The following is a 21,155-nucleotide window of genomic DNA, read 5'->3' as shown; positions in this document are numbered from 1 at the left end:
CTGATTGCTCTGGGCCAGCTGTATCTGGATTTTTTTGAGGGGTACCAGGGATGGAACCCAGGAATTCTTAACCACTAAGCCATATCCCTAGCCCTTTTTGAGACAGGATCTAAGTTGCTGAGGCTGGCCTTGAACTTGTGATCCTCCTGCCTCAGCCTGAGTAAATGAGATTATAGGCATACCCCATCATGTCTGGTCGTGACTGGATTGAATAGCTCTGTTTCAGGGCTTTTCTTTGGCAACAGTCAGGAAGTCCCTTTCCTGGGACCACCACTTCAGCTTACTGGTAATTTCTGATCCTTCACAAGCCAGCCTATACCCTATTCCCAAATAAGAAGCTTCCAAATTCTCTAGGATGTAGCCTGAAGGTTCTGAGGACTGGAGGACCTTGGTACATACTAAATAAATCCTGAATAAACATGAGTGAAAGAAAATTAGTTTTCTATTTGATGACTGCAAAGCAAACTCAGCCTAACTCTTACAGAAACATAAAATAAAATCAGTGTTTTTAAGAGATAAGAGAACAAAAATCTGCAGCAAGTATACAGGAAGTTTATTACATATCTGAAAAGTGCAATTCCTAAGTTTTATGATGACCTTTGGTCAGTGGCAGGCTCTTAAAATAGCTGTTGAATTGAAAAAAAATTAAAATCCTCATGAATTGTGGTTTGGTACTTCAATTTTGTTAAAACTAGAATGGAAAATGTTAAAATGAATAGATGTTGCTGTGCCACCCCCCAGAAGAGAAGCTGGCCAAGGAGGATCGGCCAGAAGACATGCCCAGGCAGCCCCCTGCTCACCTGCTGGACTTCACTGAGGATGGAGTATGCAGCCTGGATCTGCCTTTTGCTCAGCTTCCCCAAGGGCATCTTCTGAAGGTCAATCTGAGGAGATAGGGTGGGTGCCCTGTGAAAGCTGAGCATACCACAGTGTGATGACAGGAGGGTTAGACTGAGCATCTACCTGCTGCAGGCAGTCAGAGGCCTGCCTGGCTTTCCTGAGAAGACCTAGCGACCCAACTCAACAGAGGGCACAGCCCCTCCCCACCTTGGGGGTCAGGGTTTGTTTGGAAGATTTCCTGCTTACTTCACTTATAGCTGGGATAAGCCAGTGCCCCCATCCTTTGCTCAAAAAGTCCAACAATTCTGGAAGAGATTATAATTTCCATCCAGTTCCAAAGCGAGGATGAAGGCCCACTGGTCATGGCTCCCCACCTCAGGCCACTTTCCAAGGATCCCTGAGCCAAGGTAGCAGTAGCGTATCGCTCCCTGGGCTCTTATCCTTCTGTAGAAAAGGATAAGAATTTTCAAGTGCTAGGTTTTTTGTTTTTGCTTTTTTTAAGAACACATATTTGAGTTTATGTATTTGTATTTTAATCAATGCTGCCTCATTCAGATCATTCACCCCAAAAAGTTAGACACTGGTTCCAACAATATTGCCACTGTTCACACCACCTTAGGTGTGATCCTTAAGGAGGGAGGCTGCATGCTAGAGTAGAAAACCATGAGACTTGCAGACAGAAGGCCTGAGTTATCACGTTAGCTAGGAAGGCAGCTGCTTTCAACTAACCTTGGTTCCCCATCTGTAAAATGGGCCACCTTCCTCAAAAGACACAAACTCAACTCTATCTGGTGAGACCCTGCCTATGTTGGTCATTTGGTCCCCAGGTTGAGACTTTTAGGTACCAGTAGACTCCATACTCTATGTCCCAAGCTATTTGTCACCTGGCCTTTCCCAACAGACCCTGACAAGAGGGCAGAGCTCTGGGGAATTGAGAATGTGTCTTCACCATCTTTGGTCGTCCAGCACCTCTCATAGCACCCTGGAACAAAGACAGGGCTGAACAGGAATTTTAGAAATGTGATTGCTACGGTGATAAAATTAAATTAGAGGATGTTAGAGGTGCTCAGCTCACTGGGTAGCAACCAGGGGCCAGTGACAACAGTTAGTTCAACAGCACAAGCCCCGGCATGCATGTTTCTCTGAACTTGCAATACAAATACCTTCCATCTGGAGAGGGAAGATCTGATTTTTGCCAAGGGTTAAATAGTTAAGCCAAGTCTGGGGAAGAGAGTGGAGAATTTATTTCTCCAAGAACAAGGTACAATAGAAGAGCAATTGGCTTCAAAAGTAGTTCTAAAGAAGGAACTCTAAGAGATGTTTTCATCAAGCACAGTGTGGTTGAGCAGACACCCAGGAGGGGCAAACACTGCCCAAATCGTGTAATTCTGGTGTTTATGTAAAACAAAACAAAACAAAAAAGCCTGGTTGCCCTAACTTTATACTCCTGAAAATGCACACACAGGTCAGCAGGATGAAGGCCTCAAAAAATACACCCCCATCCCCAATCCTGGAAAAGAAACCCAGGCACAGCATTGGACATGGTGCTGGGAGTGCGGCTCCACAGCAGCGCAGTTTAGGGAGAAAGGGAGAAGTAGGAGCAATGCCTGGGGGGTAAGAACCCTGGAGCCACAGCTGCGGGCTCAGGATTCCCCTCCTCACAGAAGTGCCAGGTCCCTGTGCTGCTGGGAATGAAGACCCCAGTATCACCATGTCTGCTTATCTACCTCGATTCCATGTGGGCTCCCTCAGGTTAGAGGTGGGCATCTGCTTTCCCCACGCTTCCCACAGGTTGCCTGTGTCTCAGTAGCAGAGGCCCTGGATTTTCTCTTCCTGCTATCTAGCTAACTGCCTACAAAAACAACAACAAAAACAAAACAAAACAAAACAAAAACAACACACATAAAAACGCATTTTGAAGGAAAAGACTTGGGTCTGAGGCTAGCTGAGAACAACTATATGTCATAGACAAACCAGAGTACAAAAGGCTAGAAATGATGTGTGGACCTTAAAACATGCAGGAGACAGAAACCCCTTTCTCCTCCCCTTACCCCAGCAACTCCTCTCTTCTTTCACACACCCACACTCTTGGTATACCTTAAGTCATGTTATGTTTCTGTGCAAATGGGCCCTGGTCTTTCCCAAACTTGTCAGAGGATATAATTCAATGCTGCTCTGTAATAGCAGTGGGGTCAGAGCAGTCCCATCAGGTGAAGCTCCTGCTAGGGGTAAATGGGGTTGAAGGAGGAAAGGTTGCTGGTGGTTTGAGTGGGTTTGAGTCCTTGTTCTTGCTCCTGAGACTGACCAGTGGCTCTAGGATTGCAGGACATGGGAAGTCACAGAACATGAGGGTGAAATGAGCAGACTCTTGGAGGAGTGGAATGGCCAGTTAATCCAAGAATCTCACCTTCTGCATCGAGTTCCTAGGAGCCCAGGGCACAGGAAGAACATACCCACTGTAGCTGCTTGTTTTCCAGAGCAGCCTGAAGCCTCTGGGCTCAGTGGCTGGGGGAGTGAGAGGCTGTGTTTGTCAGGCAGGTGGCAGTGAAGATGAGAAGCCATTCTGCACTTGTCTTCTGGGGAGGAGTAGAGGCAAGGTGCAGAATGCACAGGAAATGCTTGGCTTCCACCTACAGCCCTGGACTCTACCAACCACTATACCACCCCTTTCTTAAAAACAGCTAGTTCCACAACAAATCAAATGATCTTTGGCAAAAGGGCAAGCGCTGCAGGACTCCACACTCACACTGAGAAAGAAAGGAAGGTATGAGAAACTGGCATCCTGTTTTTTCTGTTTTTGATAAATGCATAAAAGAAAACAGAACAGCTAAAGAGCTCATCAGCTCAGCAACCAATCACTGCCCTCTGCAAATGCTCACAGATAAAATCATCAAAGATACCAACCTCATACTCCACCATGGCTTTCTTCATACTTTCTACATCGAAGATCATCCTGATGAGCTCCTGCACTGGTTTGGGTAGCTTGGACTTGGTGCCAGGATTTACTGTCAGCTTCTTCACAGCTTCTTCATCCTTCAAGAAGAAAGAAAATCAGGAAGAGAACCAAACCAAGAGCCAGGCAAAATGGTGATGCTGCTGGGGGACATGGCAACTAGGACACAGAATCAAGTGGCATCAGCAAAAAAAGCTGAGAGCTGGCTTGTTTTGGGCAATAGTGTCAGGAGTGCATGTGGCTTTGCACATAGGCACATAATTCCTGGGCACTCCAATGTACTCCTGGCTGCTCCAGATCCTTATTCCAGCTGCCATGGAAGAATCTCCATGGGCTGACTCTTCTTGGGCTTGCTGTTACCCTATGAGGGAACCTCCAGTGCCCTCTCAGGACCAACCTGGAGTGCTGAGTAGTTGTGAGGGTGAACCTTAGACCAAGGTAGGACATGGGACTCAGGGCCAGTTGCAAGACCAAGTTTCTACAAACTTCTACAGTCCCAATAGATCTAGCATTTCCTGCAAGTCAGCTTGACAGTGTAAAAGCACATCCTAGCATTCGCCTTCCCTCTCTCTCTCTCTCTACTTTAGTTCCCCACTGGTCAGCCTTGCTCTCTGGAATCACACTGCCTCAATATACTACATGTGACTTTATCCCTGCCTCCTGAGTAGTTTGCATATACTGGGTTAAATGAATTACTAATATTAACTTCACTGCTTTCCTTTTGCTTTCTAAACTGTGGCTATGAAAAACTTTAAAAGTATTCATGTGGTTCATGTTCTGGTTCTGTTGGACAGTGGTGTTCTAGAAGACATAAGGAAGAGCTCCTGGTGCCTTAGGACAGAATGTGGGTGGTTGCAACATAACACATAAGGGAAAAAATCCAATTCTATGGTGGGAAAAAGACAAGTGAAGTGAAATCAGACTGATATATATGTCATGATTTTAACTGTGGCTAATTCTGGGTGGTTCTTTTGTATCTTTTTATTTCTCAAAAATTTCTAAAACAAGTTTTTAATTCGGTAGGGGGCACTAATGAGTCAGACCAAGTCTCTGCCTTCAAGTCCAAGGTCTCAACCTCAATACCATATAATAAAAAAGGCAAATCCTACTTATAATGTGAGAGATCATGATACCTCCTATGAAGGAAAAGATTACCCTGGAGGCATCCCAGGTCCCAAAGATTTGAAATTAAAATCTGTACCCATCTACATTTCCTTCTATAAAATTTAATGTGTCTCCCCCATTAAGACTCTTGAGGGAGAGTGGAGTGAGGGGGTGGGGTACTGGGGATCGAATCCAGGGGTGTTTACCACTGAACTACATCTCTAGTCTTGTTCTTTTGAGACAGGGTCTAAGTTGCTGAGGCTGGCCTGGAACTTGTGATCTTTCTGCCTCAGCCTCCTGAGTTGCTGGGACTATAGTCGAGAACAGATTCTTATTTTAAAAACCTCAGTACTTTGTTCCCCATATCTCTTGAAGGAACACGAAAGTAACAATGAAAAGAAAACTAAATGCTGTCAGGTGACATATATAGGAACACTCTCAAACTATATAATAAAGCTATTAAGAATAATTTGGGATTAAAAAGTGACTTATGTGTGGCAGAGCTTGGTTACTGTATTTCTATCCCAATGCTTCAGCTTGTCTCATGTGATCTGATGAATCTTGGGTTCAGACAAAAAGTCTTCTATATTCATAGATATTGTTCCAGAGTTTTCTTTTGATGTCTTTCATAGTAGATAAAAAGGTTTTTCTTTTTTTGACCAAGAATTTGTGAAGCACTGGATTTAGTTCTCTGAATATCTGGTAATATTCACTAATGACACTATCTGATTCATGATGTGGTTGTTAAAGAATAAGGCATCCCATCCTTTTAATAGGAGTAGATAGTGTAGGAACATTAAGTGATTGATTACCTGGCCATAGTCAATCTCCAGAGGGTAGAATTTTTTGGGATACTTTGTGAAGTTTTTGGAGTGCCAGGCATTCCCAGTTTTTTCTTCATATAATTTCATGAAGTGGTCAATAGCATCCTCCTTGGATGGCATCTGTTCCAATTTATTACTACCAATCACCGTGCCCACACGGCCCCAGGACCTGAATATCCAGTACCTACGGAATGGATTAAGGAGGGGGTCAGATACCAGGATGAGCTTCCACCTTGTGAGGGAGAACTTTTATTTTTTTGGGGTGGTAAGGACAGAACCCAGGGCCTTGTGTATGCTAAGTGAGCTACATCTCCAGAACCAAGGAAGAAATTTTTAATATTTATTTATTTATTTATTTATTTATTTATTTATTTATTTATTTATTTATAGTACTGGGGATTGAACCCAGGCCTTGTGCTTGCAAGGCAAGCACTCTACCAACTGAGCTATATCCCCAGCCCACCAAGGAAGAACTTTAAACAATGAAAAATGATCATGATCATTTTAATAATTAAGGAGTTTAAAGTTACATTAAAGAGTAAATTCAGGGATGTAACTCAATGGTAGATAACTTGCACAGCATGTACAAAGCCCTGGATCTAATTCCCAATGCCACAATTGATAAAAAAGTTCAGAGCTCACCAAACTTTGTATGCTTCAAGAACTTAAAAACACATGTACAATGAGAAAATCTTGAATCTTGATTCTGTAAGTGACTAAAACAAAAGCCAGTTTTGGAAAATATGTGAAGCCATACCCTGAGACAGCTGGGCTCAAGGACAGTCACACAACTGGTAGCAATGTCTCCCTCCCCATCTTATAAAAAGATCTTAGACATTTTGGTTCTTTGTGATTAGATCTCAGGCCCTAGTCTTGACAAGGTGGACAGCACAGCACCAAGCCAAGGGACAGGTCCACCCCTGGACAGGCACTCTGATCCCAGGCTCACCTGCTCTCCTTATCATCCTCGAGAAGTTGCAGCTTGTAATAGGAGTTGGTCCCTTTCACTATGTCCACCAGGCCGAGGGTGGCGCTGAAGACCTTCCCAGCTTTTTCCAGGACATGTGCAGAGTGTTCCAGACCTGTCCAGAGGTAGAGCTTCTACAATTCTCACTCCGACAAGGGCTAGTGCGCTCAGGCAGATAAGTCTTAGGAGCCTAGAGGACCACTTAGTTGAATGTATCACATTGTCCTCAGCAGGGAGGGCCTGAGGGCAAAGGTATGCCCTGCTCCCCAGAGGGAGGCCCTGGGCGCTCAAGTACACTTCCTTACTAGCTAGGGTGAATGTGGCCTGCTCTGTTGCCACTCCTACTTGCTTACCTGAGTCAGGATCAACAGCTGCTCCTCCTTTAAGAGTTAATTTCATTCTCTTTTCAGACTTGATACCTTGGTAGCAGACACAGAAATGTAAACCAAAATTATAACAGAAAGGGGAAGATGGAAGGCAAATGAGTATTTTTCATATGCATGATTTGCCAAGCATGGCATCTTTGCATTGCCTCCCACTGGCCAAAGGGGCTGCTGAAAACTGAAATGAGAACATTGCTTTGGGCAGCATTCAACCAATCACTTAAGGGACACAGATGGAGAGGCCCTGTGCAGGCAGACCTGCCACCATGGGCAGTCTCTGAACCATGGCAGGATGAGGCCACTCATCTCCCTAGCTCTTCACCCCAAGAAGGAGCAATTAGGGGCCCTCACCTTCCTCCTTTGTGGAGCCCTTACTCTTCTTGGAGAGTGCAGCCCCCGACTTCCCCTTTGGGGCCACTACTTCAACAGGCTTGGCCTTCACCTCCGTGCCCCAGGGGGACAAGATGTGTGCTGAGAACAGCTCCTGAAGGCTCTTGGTCGAGCCAGAGACATCCTGAAGGAAATCTTCAGACACAACGCGAACGTTGGCTTCTTTCACTTCCTCCATCTTCTTATTCATTTTTTCTATCTCCTCTGTTCATAATGGAGGGGAAAAAAGCCCTAAGCAGTAAGTTTAAAACTAAATCCAAGCAGCCAATGACTAGAGTTGTACTTCCCCACCCTCGTCACCCACAGCTCTCCTTGCCTTCCAAGTCTAAGGCTCACAGGTCTGGCTGTATCCCAACAACTGTCATATTGGCAAGTTTTTTTATGGTGTGATAAGTTGAGGACAGCCTTCTCCAAACCATTCTATAGAATGAGATATCAGTAGGTGCCACAGAAAACAGATCTAGGTCAACCACACAAGCACAATTTTCCCGTAAAGGATTTGGCTAGGGTGTAGCTAGCTCAGTGGTAGAGTACTTGCCCAGCATGCATGAGGCCCTGGGTTCAATCCCCCAGTACCACTAACAACAACAACTTATAAAGAATCCTGTTTATCTCTGCATTTTCTAAAACCTACTTGAGTTGTGAACTTCTGTTTTATAGCACACCGCCCATGTGTTGCAAAATAATGAAACATAGCTGAGAATAGTTTATAGTTGGTTGGGAAAAAAAAGACACAAAATATATGCTACAATATAGAGCAGCAAAAAAGTGCAAATAGCGGTTTCCCTTTGTAAAGAACATGAGAGATGATGATGAGCTTTTGAGTGATGTCTGTCACACATTTCTGCACCGAACCTTCATCAGTCTCAAGAGACAGAAGCACTATTCTGCTTTACAAGTTAATCTTTAAACTTACTTTTGGAACTGATGCATAGGGAGGCCTTGTTGGCTGTCCCTGTCAACTTGCCTCCGAGTTTCTCGATTGTGGCCTTCACTTCATCCTTGTTCCGGGAGAGTTTCCCAAGTGTCAGGATCTTCATGTTGGACAGGGGCTTATCTGGGATAAGAGAACAGAATCATCACTTTGGGCCGCTCCCTAGAAGAGAGGAAGAAGAGCAGAAAACCAAGCAGCGAGCGTCCAGGGAAAAGTCAGGCTGCAGGAACCCTGGCCAGTCTCTGCGTCCCTCTTTTACCAGTTTTTCTTAACAGGGGGAAAAACCCATGAAAAACAGAAGGACCAGAGGGAAAGCATAGGACAGGGTAGCAAACTGCCAATTGAGAACCCACATATATCCCTAAATATGGACAGGAAGGGCCAGGGACAATCCATGAAATGCTGTGATCTGGAGTGGCTAGTGGGTACACTTGGTCTGCTCTGAGGGTAGAAGACTGCATTTGGGGAGGATGGGGTTAGAGTGAAGTGGGCAAGAATAGGTCATGGGAGCTCCCAATTCCTTCTTTGATTCTTCTCTTCCCACCTCCTTTTTTAACAAACTGAAATTCTTATTTAAAAATTAGATTATGTTTGTGACAACTGCTCAAGATTTTCGTCAGCACAATCAAACTGAGCAAAATCACTCTAGGCAAAAAGAAGTAGGCTGGTGTTGAAGTGTCCAGGCTAGATGGGCTGGATAGGAGCTGCCTTCTTTTTGCTGCAGATAGGAACATGGTGTTGTGACAAAGTGGCAGGACCACAGCTATTATAGGGAGAGATCCTTCCTGCTCTCTCTCAGAAGGCAGACATTAGAGACTGACAGAACTTCACCGAAACTGACCAAGGTCTCCACAGAGAACGAAATCATCAATTTGGATGTAAACTAGAAGTAAGAGGAAAGCAGAGGAGGGGACCCTGAGAAGAGGGACCAGAACACTCTTCCCACATGTGCACATGGACCCAGGCTACGAGCAGCAGGGTGGCACTCTACAGTGACCAGTATTCTGGGATGGAAACTCATCCTCCATCTGCCATACTGTGGCCTTCCATTTGAATGAATCCCTGAGTAAATAAGCAGAGCATCTCTTCTGCCATTCATCTCACTGTCCTTCTAGGCTTAAAAGTAAGTCTAATACTGATCAGTAACTTTCTCTAACTCTGTAGACAGACATCAAGTCGATCACCAGGTACAGGGTGCTGGTGGGTATAGGGTGGGAACTGAGGCCTGGAAAGAGACCTGGAAGGAAGCAGGACACATGGAACACCACTGCAGGGAATACAGCCCAGGAGACCCTCTGCACGCCTTCCAGAATAAGAATGTCATTTTCTTTTCAGGATTTTATGTCCTTAATGCCTCCCACCCACTGGAGTGGTCCCAGGTAAAGGAGGGCACCCATGGCAGGCAGTGAGGGGCTTCCCCACATATCAGCAAACAGAGACCACCCCCCCCACCAGGAAACCCTATCCACCAACTCCACGTCCCTGCAGCATTGAGGCCAACTCCTCTCCTTGAGTAGCTAAGGTCAGGTTTGGCCCAAAGTTGTTGCCAGAGCTGTACCTGCTGGAGCAGAGGAGTTCACAGTAACAGGTGTTGAGGCTGAGGAGGGAGGGGGTGCCACTGACACTGGAGCGCTGGTCTCAGGGGGAAATATCCGGTCCTGCTTTTTGACCTTCAATTTTTTGAGGTAAGAGATTTCTCGGAATTCCTAAAGAATATAAATTTTAGTTTTTTAGGAAACCAGCTATCTTTGGAAACAATCACCTGATACCAAAGGAGATTTGGTCTATGTAATTTTTCTTCTTCTTACAATAAAGAACATAAAAATAGGAAAATGTGCAACTGCTAGTATGAAAGACACCATTATTGCTGCTTTGATACTTATTTCCAGTACTTCTATGTCCATGATAAAGCTGGCATCAATCTGACTGCTTTAAGATACAAATCTTCTGACAATCAGGCCAGGGGAACAGCCACAGGGACCTATACTTACAATCTCCCCAGCCCTATTCTTGAATTGCTCCTCTTATTACCAGGCTTCTCTGGAGTGACATGCCCATCCCAAGATTAAAAGCCTCATAAGACTGCACACACCAGGAAATCCGGCAAGTCCCTTCCTTTCTTAGAAGGCAAACAAATAGATGCAGACAGCCCTATAGCATTCACCACAAATGCTGCTGTCATTCTTCATCTGGCATGTCATTTTTTATCCAGGTGATATACAATGGGCCTTGCTCTCAGTGGGTAAATGTCAAAAACAGGAAGCTCTGGGGAAAGATCCCCGTTCCTATGCTCCTAAGCCTTTATCCAACTACCAGCTAAGTCCATGCCAGTGAAAAGCCAGGTGAGATAATGGTCAGCTTCTGATGTACACTGAGTAACCTAGTGAACACCACATACCATAGAGAGATTAAAAAGATAGAGTTTCCAACCTTGAAAAATCAGCTTAGTCTGGACTAGGAATCAGATATAGAAAAGCATACTTTATCACAGGTGCTTAATTCTTGACAAGCTAAGGTGAGGGCGACTGGGGATTCTGGGAGAGCACTTATGAGACTGCTAGGATATGAAAAAGCAGGGGACTGCCTAGAAAGGGGTACCAGAGTGACAGGAGTATAAAAAAGAGACTGAGATGGGAGGGGTGTGTTTGTAGAGGGGTGGGAGAGGGGCATGGGAGAAGGGAGGCACAAAGAAAGGCCGCAGAGGGGTCATAGGCCAGATTATGAGAGTTCTGGGGGACATGAAGGAGCTGATCTCAATTCTGTTAGAAAATCCGTGTAGGCTGCAAACGCTGCCAGAAGGAAATGTCTTGCATATGTACATACCTTTTAAAAATGTACATAGATGCTCTATAATTGGCATGTCTAATACAAAGTACTTCCTTCTGCTTATTGCCATCTTATTATTTTATCCACTGAATATAGTTGAAAGGAACACAAATATAAGAATCTATAAGACTTATGTATCAGAAAAACTGGGAAAGTTGAGGAATCACTGCTCAGATTTTAAGGACTGGGAAAGTGCCAGGGTCAGAAGTGCCCTACAGTGATCACTCAGGTACAAGCACAAAGAAAGACTGGGAGGGAGAAAATTACTGCAGTGAACAAGAGAGGCAAAAAACAAGTGAGCCGAGGGCGAGGGGGAACATGGAGGTAGAGGGCTGCGGTGTAGCTCAGTGGTAGACTGCTTGCCTAGCATGTACAAGGCCTTGGGTTCTATTCCCAGCACCACAAAAAAACAATCCAAGACAAAAAAATAAACAAAACAACCACAAAAAAACAAAAAACAAAACAACCCCCCCACCCAAACAAAAAAACAACCCCAAACTAGAAGTTCAGTTCTAGGTGTGGAACAGTTGGTGCTTAAGAGCGTACTACATGCCACTGTTCTAAATGTTCTACAGGTGCAGGGAATAGGGTGATCTGAGTCTGAGCCAACAGGTGAGGTCCTGCCAGCAGATATCCCAAAAGATACCGCCAGATCCCCACCAGTAGGGTTCCAAAGAAGGCTTTCCAACTGAGGCTTTCTGTGTACTGAGTATCTGAGAAGCCATGTGAACTCGAGACCCAATTCTTTAGCACTAAGGCAAGGATATGCTCTTGAGAAAAACTCTCGAATCAAAAAGGCAGGAATTACTGACTGTTTATTCACCCTGTATCCCTTTTGCCCGGCACATGAGAATAGAAATAAAAATAATTCATGGTCTCTGCAAGCAAAATTTGACACTAGTTAGACAAATCTCAAACTTTACACTTACAGGTGCTTTGGTTCCAAATCTGTGTAGTTTGCTAACATATAGAACTAAAAATAAAATTTTATTCTGTATTCAGATGAGGATGGCACAGCTGTAAAGTCTAATGACATGAGAACTAGAACATGGGTAGGCAAGGCCAGAGGCAGAGATGTTTTCCCAACAGATCCCAGGACACTCTCAATCACTTACCTTTGGGGTTACCCATTCCTTTCGGTTTGGTGTCTGTGTCTTGACCATGCACTTGGTCCAGGCAGTGACGTCCCCCGTACAGTAATAAGCATCACTCTTGAAGACCAGCTGGCCAGAGCACTCCTCACAGGGAAGCAGGGCCCCAAATGCAATGCCATCAGCAACTCGGTCCAGGATCTGAAGCCAGTGAAGAAACATGTCAGAGAGGAAAGGAGGGAATCCAGGAAAGGACAGTTACTAATGTGTGATGGAAGACCTTGCGCAGACCTCACTCACTGCAGAGGCCTGCCACAGGGCCCCACAGCAGCCCTGGGCAGCTGCTTTACAATGGAGTGTGGGTTCTCAAACTTTCAGAGACCTTATCTCCAAGTTTCTGCACACACACCCCACCACTCCCCAGGGACTTAGAAAGCAGAACAGAGTCCAGAGCACCCACTGGTACTGCATAGGTTGCTGTGCCAAGCATGGTTCCGCAGCACAATAGCAGGGAAGGGGAAGTGGGCATGCCACCTTGCAGAAGCGTCTATGCCTTCCACAGGTTTGGCAGACTTGGGGAGTTTGGGCAGAGGCAGAAGAGAGCAAAGCACGTGGTATAAACACACAAGGTAAATACACGGCCCATGATAGTCCTCACCAAAATTCTAAGAATGACACATGGCAATGTTTGGTTTGGCCTGAGAAAGTCCACTCTTATCTGTCCCAGGGAAATGGTGACCCAATGGCAGTGATGACCGTGCAACACAACCACATAAGTTTTACTCCTCTCAGTTAATACCAGTAGGTGTTCAAATGGAGGGCCTCCCATACTCCATTAGGACAGTCACTCCACATCGACCGGGTCGATCTCACACGCATGTCCCACTTAACACCAAAGGCAGCTCACCGCCGACTCTCCGGAAGGCACTTGCTGCTTGTTGAAGATGAGCAATTCTTTTAAGTCGTTTGTTGAACATGCTTTCTTTAGCTCATCCTTGATGTTCCAGATCAGGTCATTCTGGGCCTACGGACAAGACCCAGCAGTTCACAGACCAGCTCTTTTCAGAGAGGAGGCCAAATGAAGAAGAGTCTACCTGCAGCCTTGCTCCAACTATACACTTGTGAATCAACTGTGTTGCCTCTGCAAAGCTCGGCTAGACAATTTTTGCTCCCAGTCACACTTCTGTGGATATTACATTAGAACTGGAGTGCAGTCCCTCTAAGAATACACTAGAAGGTGGGGAGTAGAGACTACTTGGGATGTGGGGAAGGCCAAAGCCAAGTCCTCAGAGGCCCTGCAACCAATCCCTAATAAATTAATACCAGGTGATGCAGGGTAGAGCCTGGAAGTTTTAGGCTGGGCCCAGGGTCCACATTTAACTCCTCAAAATCCAGCATTAAAGGAGGTGAAATATGGCTTTTCTTCCATTGATTCCTAAGCACCAGTTCCCTTAATAGTATACTACATTCAGAATCATGTAGGAATATATTTAAGCTCTTCTGGAAATGGAATTTTAGTCTTAACTTTATACAATCTGTATTGCAATACTGGGGACTGAACCTGGGGCATTCTACCATGGAGCTACATTCCAAGAAGTTTTTATTTTTTGTGACAGGGTTTCCCCAAGTCAACCAAGCTGGCCTTAAAATTGTGATCTTCTTGCCTGAGTTTCCCGAGTTGCTGGGATTATAGGTGTATGCCACCATGCCTGGCCAAATCTTGATTTTAATTTATGTCCTTTGTGGGACACTTGCACATATCTTCTCATTTATTCTCAAAACCACCTTGCTGAGTCAAGTATCAGCCTCTTCATTTTGGAGTCAAGGCCAGGATGAGCCTTCTTCTCTAGGAGGGTAGGCGTTATGCACCATCTCAGTCACAGACCCCACAATTTAACCCATGGGGTTGCTATCAGCACCAAGTGAGGATCTGAACTCCACTGCTGAAGCTGCAGACACACACTCAGCCTGCTTCCCAGTTCTAAGTTTATGGCCTCTCAACAACACTCCCATCCTCTCTATAGCAGGGCACATGCTGAGGCATGGAGACAAGGAGATAAGGAGGTGTGAGGAAAAAGTGTAGTGGGCACACGGTTAAATGAAAGTAGCAGAACTATTTCCTTCATGGCCAAGGAAGGGGAGCCAGCAGAAACAGGTGCCAGGGGTGGGGAGGCTGAGGGAGCAATCTATTCTTTCTTTACATCTCTGGCAACATTGAAGAGAGAATAACACCAAACTGATGAAGGGCAAATTCAGAAGGCACACAACAGATGCTTTTTACTAAGACAATGACCAATTTTTGATTCTTACTAAGAAACTGTTATCAGATTAAAATTGCTTCCAATTATTTAAATTTATTTATTCTGAGACAGGGTCTTGGTAAGTTGCTAAGGGCTTCACTAAATTTCTGAGGCTGGCTTTGAACTTTTGATCCTCCTGCCTCTTGCTGGGATCACAGGTGTGCACCACTGCACCCAGCTCTAATTTTTATCTCACCAGCAAAATATGAACACTCAAACAAGAGACCCAAACAGATGGCTCACACAAACCATGTTCCAAGAAGTGAATAACTGTTTTAATTTCCCAAACACCCAGCACCTCTGCTATGAACCTCTGGCATCCTTGAATTTAAGACTTGGCTTCTTATGTTTGCAAGTTACCGCAAAGGTGCAGGATGTACAGCAACGCCCAATTGGGCTGAAGCATGATTCTCCCTCCCCAGTGAGTTTGGTGAGCCTGGAGCAGAGTTGGAACCTATGGCCCAACTGTAGGTTCTCCTCTAAATGAAAATCCCATCATTGGGAGGAGGAAATCTAGCTGGGAAGAAAGCCAGGTTGTTCAACAAAGGCTATCAATTTGAGAATTCTTAAAGATACTATCCTAGTAAGTGGATTTGAATTTTCTTCCCAGAATGAGGAGAATTTAGACAGACGATGAAAGGAGACAAAGCTCAGAACTCACCTTGAGGGCCTTTTCAAGCTTACTGTCCTTGTCTTTGTCTTTTTTAGATTTCTTCTTGGCAATTTCATTTACTCCATCCACCTCATCACCTTTTCTCTTTCTGAAGGAGACAAGGGATAGAAAGAACCAGTCATTGAAACTGACACCCAATGATTTGTAGTGGCACTACTCAATGTCATTTTAACTCCTAATGTTAGGTCCTATGTACACTTGCCACTCACCTGCAATGTGTCCCACTCAGTGCTCTTAGGAACTTCTGGTCTACTCAGGCAGTATTTACAACCAAGAAAGAAGGCAGGAGACTATCCATTTCACAACACACTCTGCCAACCAAGGAGGTGGGCTGGAATTTGTTCTGGGGTGTACAGGATTCAGAGCTCAGGCCCCATTTAATTTCAAAACCCCAGGTACAAAATCACCAGGAAAGTTCTGGTGGGGACGATGCTGGAGATAAGCCACAGATAATGGGCAAGGATCACAGACAAACATGAGTGCCATAACTGAGCCTCTGGAGCTAAAACACAGGGTGCTCCTAAGGCCAGGAGGCTATAACCAGAGGTGGGGTTCTGCTCAGAACCCAAAGAAGTGACAGTGGAGGCCCTGCTAACCAGTCTGTTCTGGCCACAAACTAGGGGAAAGAATGCCCTGGTGATAATAAGATAAAACAGCCCAATTACAGAGGATTGCAGTGCCTGATAAACCCAATGTGTAACCCTCTGGTATTATGCATAAATGTGGCCAGTGAATCCGTACATCCATACCACGTATGCAACACCCTGAGGACTTCATCTATGGGCCTGGTTTGCTGGTTTTCTTACACATTCCAGAGTCACACATGCCAGTGTAATGAGCTTGTGTGTTGTGAACTGAAATAATACATGAAGGCTGCTTGATGATGATGGCCCAGATGCTGTCCCAGGAGCATGATGCACCAGCACTGCCACACTGTCTTCACTGTGCTCATTAACAAGCCACTCTTTAGTCTGGGGCTGAGGGGCTAGCAGAATCAAAAGGAAGGAGAGGTGCTGCCTACCGACTCAAGGTAAGATGGGGAGTTCACTACCGACTGCCTGTCCCTATTGACAAATGGTCATGATTCTCTCAGCACCATTCCCTGAGACCCAGATACACAGGAACACATCAGCACACACACCTCCGGGACACTAAGCAGACATGAAGGTGGGTAGCAAGGGGGTCAGAGGAAATGTGGCATTGACCTGGGCAAGGGGAATACTCAGCAGTGCAGGGTGATGGTCTTTACATCTAGAGAACTATATGAGAAAGTAGACTGAGCCTGCTCTACTCAATGTGGGAAACCATATTCTGCAAGGGGACTACACCCCAAGAATGCATAGCTCAGGGGCAGCAGGTTCTGGGTGGGGCTGGTGCTATAGAACATTCCTTAGGGCTCCCAGCAGTTCTCTCTCTGGGTTCTGCTCCCACAACTCTGCCATCACCATGCCTTAGTCCATATTTCCTTGGATTTCTGCCAGTCAGTCAAGAGAAACAAGCAGTATAGAATCTATAAGGTCTTCAGGCCTCCCTTAAGCGCCCCCACCTAGCAACCATGCTCCACCCACCCTTCACTCTTAATTCCTGGGAGCTGCTTCTTCAGAGCTTCCTTATCCTCTGCTGCAAGGAGGCTGAAGCCCTTGAGCTGGCTGGCGCTGTACTCGGGCCGGAAGCCCAGTTCCTCCCTGTTCTTGACAAAGCAGTTTGGGTGGTACCAGCGGTCGATCATGCCCAGCTGTGGCTTCTCTGGGTCCAGCATCTTCTTGGACAGGCGCATCTGGCCCTGTAGGAAAAACCATATGTGGAACAGGGAGTGACAAAGCAGGGCAGTGAACATGCAGGAGGACAGCCTGTGCTCCAACTGGTGACAGGCCTAGGGGCCAGGCCAAGCCTGGTTGGCAACTCAAAGACTACTTGAGAAGTTTTGGCTCTTTATGTCACCAAAGATTATGTTACCTGCAAGGCTCTGCATCCCCATTTTAAATGGGGACAAGTAAGGGACAGAACATTTCTGAGGATGCTGACCTGAGGCAGGCATGAGAATACCTGATGTGTTGTGCTGGGCACAGCCTGGGTCTCACACAGTATCTGGCTGGTACCCAGCGCAGCTCCCTGTCCCAACAGAAATTATTTTTCCCCTCCCACCTGCTCATGTACTTTTTGGTTTTCACACATGAACAGTAAGAAACACAGAATTCCATTTCAGGCCAAGCAAAACTCAATAGCACGTAGCATCTGGCATTCCTTGAAATGAAGAGGACCTTCATTTTTGCCTCTAATTTTTGGTGGCTGAAGGAATTGGAAAAGATCTAGAAGGTCCATATTTTCATCAATTTCCTATATGATGTAGTTTGGATCCCAAGTGTCCCCCAAGAGCACATATATTGATGGCTTGGTGGCATTACTGGGAAGTGAGCCCTCATAGAAGTTAGGTCATTGGAGGAACACCCCAGAGAAGATATGGAAGATCTTTCCTGTCTCTGTCTTTGGTTCATGATCACCGCGAGGTAAACAAGCACCTCTTGCGTGTGTTCCCATCACCATGATGTACTGTGTGGACACAGGTCCCATCAGTTATGCACTGAAACGTCTGAAACAGTAATGCATAATAAGTATTTCCCTACTTGTAAGCTGGTTATCTCAGATATTTTGTCACAGTAACACAAAGTTAACTAACCAAACTATAATACCTTGAGGGGGCAGAAACCTTGAATTAATATCTTAAATGAATCAATGAGTAAGTATATGTAACATCAGAGAAGGGAGAGAATACTGGAGAGCACAGACCTTCCTTTCATCCCATCCACAGCTATACAGTCAGCCATCTATTTTATTGGATTGGCTGTTAGTCTTTAGTGACTGGAAATGGTAGGGAAGACTGATTAACAAAGTTTTCTGATTAAGTAGAAGAAAGCTGGAGGCTCCTCACAGTGAAAATATTCCTTAAACTTAAATCTGTCACAAAGCAAGACCCTCATCCCATCCCAGTCCAGGGTAGACCTCCTGTGTTAATGCTTTCCAAACTCTCCCAGATGTCTAAGAGTTAAGGCACTATGCATATGAGAACTGGACTGTGAGTAAGCAGGGCCACACCCGTCTGGAAGAAGTCATTGCCATCTCCAGTCTCTACTAGGATCTTCACTATATTTTCAGTCACTACTATTTAGCTAGCACCTAAAGCCTGCTGCTTTTTTTATTCCTAAATTATCCAATGCAAGCATTCCATAAAGTGCAGACATTTGAGTCCTCAGGTGCTCACCTTTTCTATTTTCTCCATACACCCCTTGCATGTGCTTCTGTTGGACTTGGCATACTCTGCTGCAAAGTCACCCAGTGTCTTCTCTGCCTTGCTGGCAACTCCATCCTGGCCTTTGCCTGAACAAGCAACACATGGCAATGCTCATGTCAACAGTATCACAGTACAGTTCCCCAAACCTCCCCCCAAGATACCTTTGTGATTTGGGTGACTACAATTCATCTATTTCATCTCTGTTTACTATGGCTGCTTAATAGAGCTTCTTTTTTTGTAATAATGTGACCTTTCTCAGACAAGCTCTCAGTAATAGCATCATGTTGGCTTTCTACCATTCTTCATTTACTCTGGAGTTCCCTCCCAGGCTTTGGAAAGTACTGATTAAGTGTGTACCTTAAAATCCTGGAACAATATTCTTACTCAGCCTTCTAATTTCCTTTACACTTTTATTTATCAAAATTAAATGTTGAGTTAAAGGGAATATCTTGATACAGATCAAACATAAAGATACATAATAAATAAATACAAGAGGGCTGGGCTTGTGGCTCAGTGGTAGAGTGCTTGCCTAGCATGTGTGAGGCACTGGGCTCAATTCTCAGCACTGCATATAAATAAGCAAATAAAATAAAGGTTCATCAACAACTAATAAAAATATTTAAAGGGGGTGGGGGAAGGAAAGATAGTGGACTGAGATAGACATTATTACCCTACGTACATGTAAGATTACACGAATGGAGTAAATCTACATTGTGTACAACCATAGGAAAAGTTGTACCCCATTTGTGTACAATGAATCAAAATGTAGTCTGTAAAAATAAAAACAAAATTAAAAAATTTTTAAAAAAGAATTCAATACACGATAAAGGTATCATTTTAAATTGGTGTAAAAGATTTAATCATTCAATAAAGGATTTGGGCATAACTGGACAACCATTTGGGACAAAAGCTAGATTCTTTTCTTATATAAAAGTAAATTCCAGGGCTGGGATTGTGGCTTAGTGGGAGAATGCTAGCCTAGCATGTGTGATCCTGGGTTTGATCCTCAGCACCACATAAAAATAAATAAATAAAATAAAGGCATTGTGTTTATCCACACACACACACACACACACACAAAAAAAAAAAAAAAAAAAAAATCTAGGGGCCAAGATGGCAGACTAGAGGGCGAATGCATTTCACGTTGCTCCAGGACGCAAGATTCAAAAGAGGAGATAGTGAGAGACTTGGGACCAACTCAAAGCCGCCGGGTGAGTCTCTCCTGTTGGGGAGGCGTCCCGGATGGGGCGGTAGCCCCGGAACGCAGGGAATTTGTGAAGTGGAGTTGCTCGGCGAGACGCCCCTCCCCGCGCTGGAGCGGTAAACACGGACAACTGGGATCATCGTAGAGGAGGCGGCTCAGCACAGCGCTTGGACTCGAGCAACCACTGGGGCTCCGGGCAGCTGCCTGAGGAGGAGCTGCGTGGGGAGCTATTTAGACCCAGAACGACCGCTTCTGAACACCGGGGGGTTGCCCGGAGGAAGAGGAGAAGCCCGGTGGGTCGCTTGGTCTAGGAGTGACTGCATCAGAGCCACAGGCGGTGGCCAGAGGAGGAGCTGCGTGGTGAGCTGTTTGAACTCAGAGCGAGCGCTCCTGAACACCGGGGGACTGCCCGGAGGAAGAGGAGGAGCGCAGCGAGTTGCTTGACCTAGGAGTGATGGCATCAGAGCCACAGGCAGATGCCAGAGGAGGAGCTGCGTGGCGAGCTGTTTGAACTCAGAACAACTGCTCCAGAACACTGGTGGCCTGCCTGGAGGAGGAGAGCGGTGGGACGCTTGGTCTAGGAGTGACTGCATCAGAGTCACAGGTGGTTGCCAGAGGAGGAGGCGAGTGGTGAGTTGATTGCACTCAAAGCGACCGCTCCTGAACACCGGTGGCCTGCCTGGAGGAGGAGCGTGGTGAGTCACTTGGTCTCGGAGCCACCGCTCCTGAACACCCGGGGGGCTACGCCAAGGAGGAGGAGGAGGAACAGGGCGGGTCACTTGGACTTGGAGTGACTGCCTAGGGCTACGGGTGGTTGGCGGGAGGAGGAGACCCGAAGTGAGTTGTTTGGACTCCTAGTGACTGTGTCGGAAACCCGGCGGCTGTCCAGAGGAGGAGGAGGTGTGTGGCGGGTCTCTGGGTCTTGGAGCTATTGTACGGGGCTCCAGGTGGTGGCTCAGAGGAGGGGCTGCATAGCCAGGTGATTGGTGCAGAGCAGGGTCCCAGGAGCTAGGTGGCTTCTTGCTGGAAGAGCCGCACAGAGACACGCCTAGGGGCGGAGCGAAGTTTCCAGGGCGGCGGGCAGATTCTCTGGGAGAGGCAGCCTAAGGAGACTCGCCTGCGAAGGGTGAGGCTCCCAGGCCCAGGACATAGGTCCGGGCCCCTGGGATCGTTGCAGAGGAAGACAGCCCAGCCCAGGTGGTAGTTGTAGATTGAGGGGAACCTCTAGGAGGGCAACTGACCAGCGAGACGTCCCCACCGAGTGAGTCTTCCCGGCCGGGGGAGGTTTTCCCACAGGGACGGTAAAACCAGAGACACAGGCACAAATAGGCCTTGCCTCAGCCCGCAGTCTAGTTCCCCACTGGATGACCATTGGTC

General features: G+C 46.0%; 1 protein-coding gene across 1 annotated transcript in view; it reads right to left on the bottom strand.

Annotated features, from left to right (window-relative positions):
• Parp1 (poly(ADP-ribose) polymerase 1) overlaps window positions 1-21,155 on the bottom strand; it is a 47,799-nt gene that overhangs the window by 8,309 nt on the left and 18,335 nt on the right. Inside the window, exons 3-15 of the mRNA XM_047521314.1 lie at window positions 18,545-18,660; window positions 16,854-17,068; window positions 15,274-15,373; window positions 13,220-13,336; window positions 12,337-12,513; window positions 9,954-10,101; window positions 8,378-8,518; window positions 7,423-7,665; window positions 7,042-7,107; window positions 6,671-6,803; window positions 5,710-5,905; window positions 3,745-3,873; window positions 801-884 (exon numbers count right to left, since the gene is read on the bottom strand). Of these exons, the coding sequence (XP_047377270.1) occupies window positions 801-884; window positions 3,745-3,873; window positions 5,710-5,905; window positions 6,671-6,803; window positions 7,042-7,107; window positions 7,423-7,665; window positions 8,378-8,518; window positions 9,954-10,101; window positions 12,337-12,513; window positions 13,220-13,336; window positions 15,274-15,373; window positions 16,854-17,068; window positions 18,545-18,660 (1,865 nt within the window). The remainder of the gene's footprint in view (window positions 1-800; window positions 885-3,744; window positions 3,874-5,709; window positions 5,906-6,670; window positions 6,804-7,041; window positions 7,108-7,422; window positions 7,666-8,377; window positions 8,519-9,953; window positions 10,102-12,336; window positions 12,514-13,219; window positions 13,337-15,273; window positions 15,374-16,853; window positions 17,069-18,544; window positions 18,661-21,155) is intronic.

Source organism: Sciurus carolinensis, chromosome 12, assembly GCF_902686445.1.
Source record: "Sciurus carolinensis chromosome 12, mSciCar1.2, whole genome shotgun sequence".
In the NCBI taxonomy this organism is placed as follows: Eukaryota; Metazoa; Chordata; class Mammalia; order Rodentia; family Sciuridae; genus Sciurus; species Sciurus carolinensis.
This window is presented reverse-complemented; position numbering and strand designations above follow the sequence as displayed.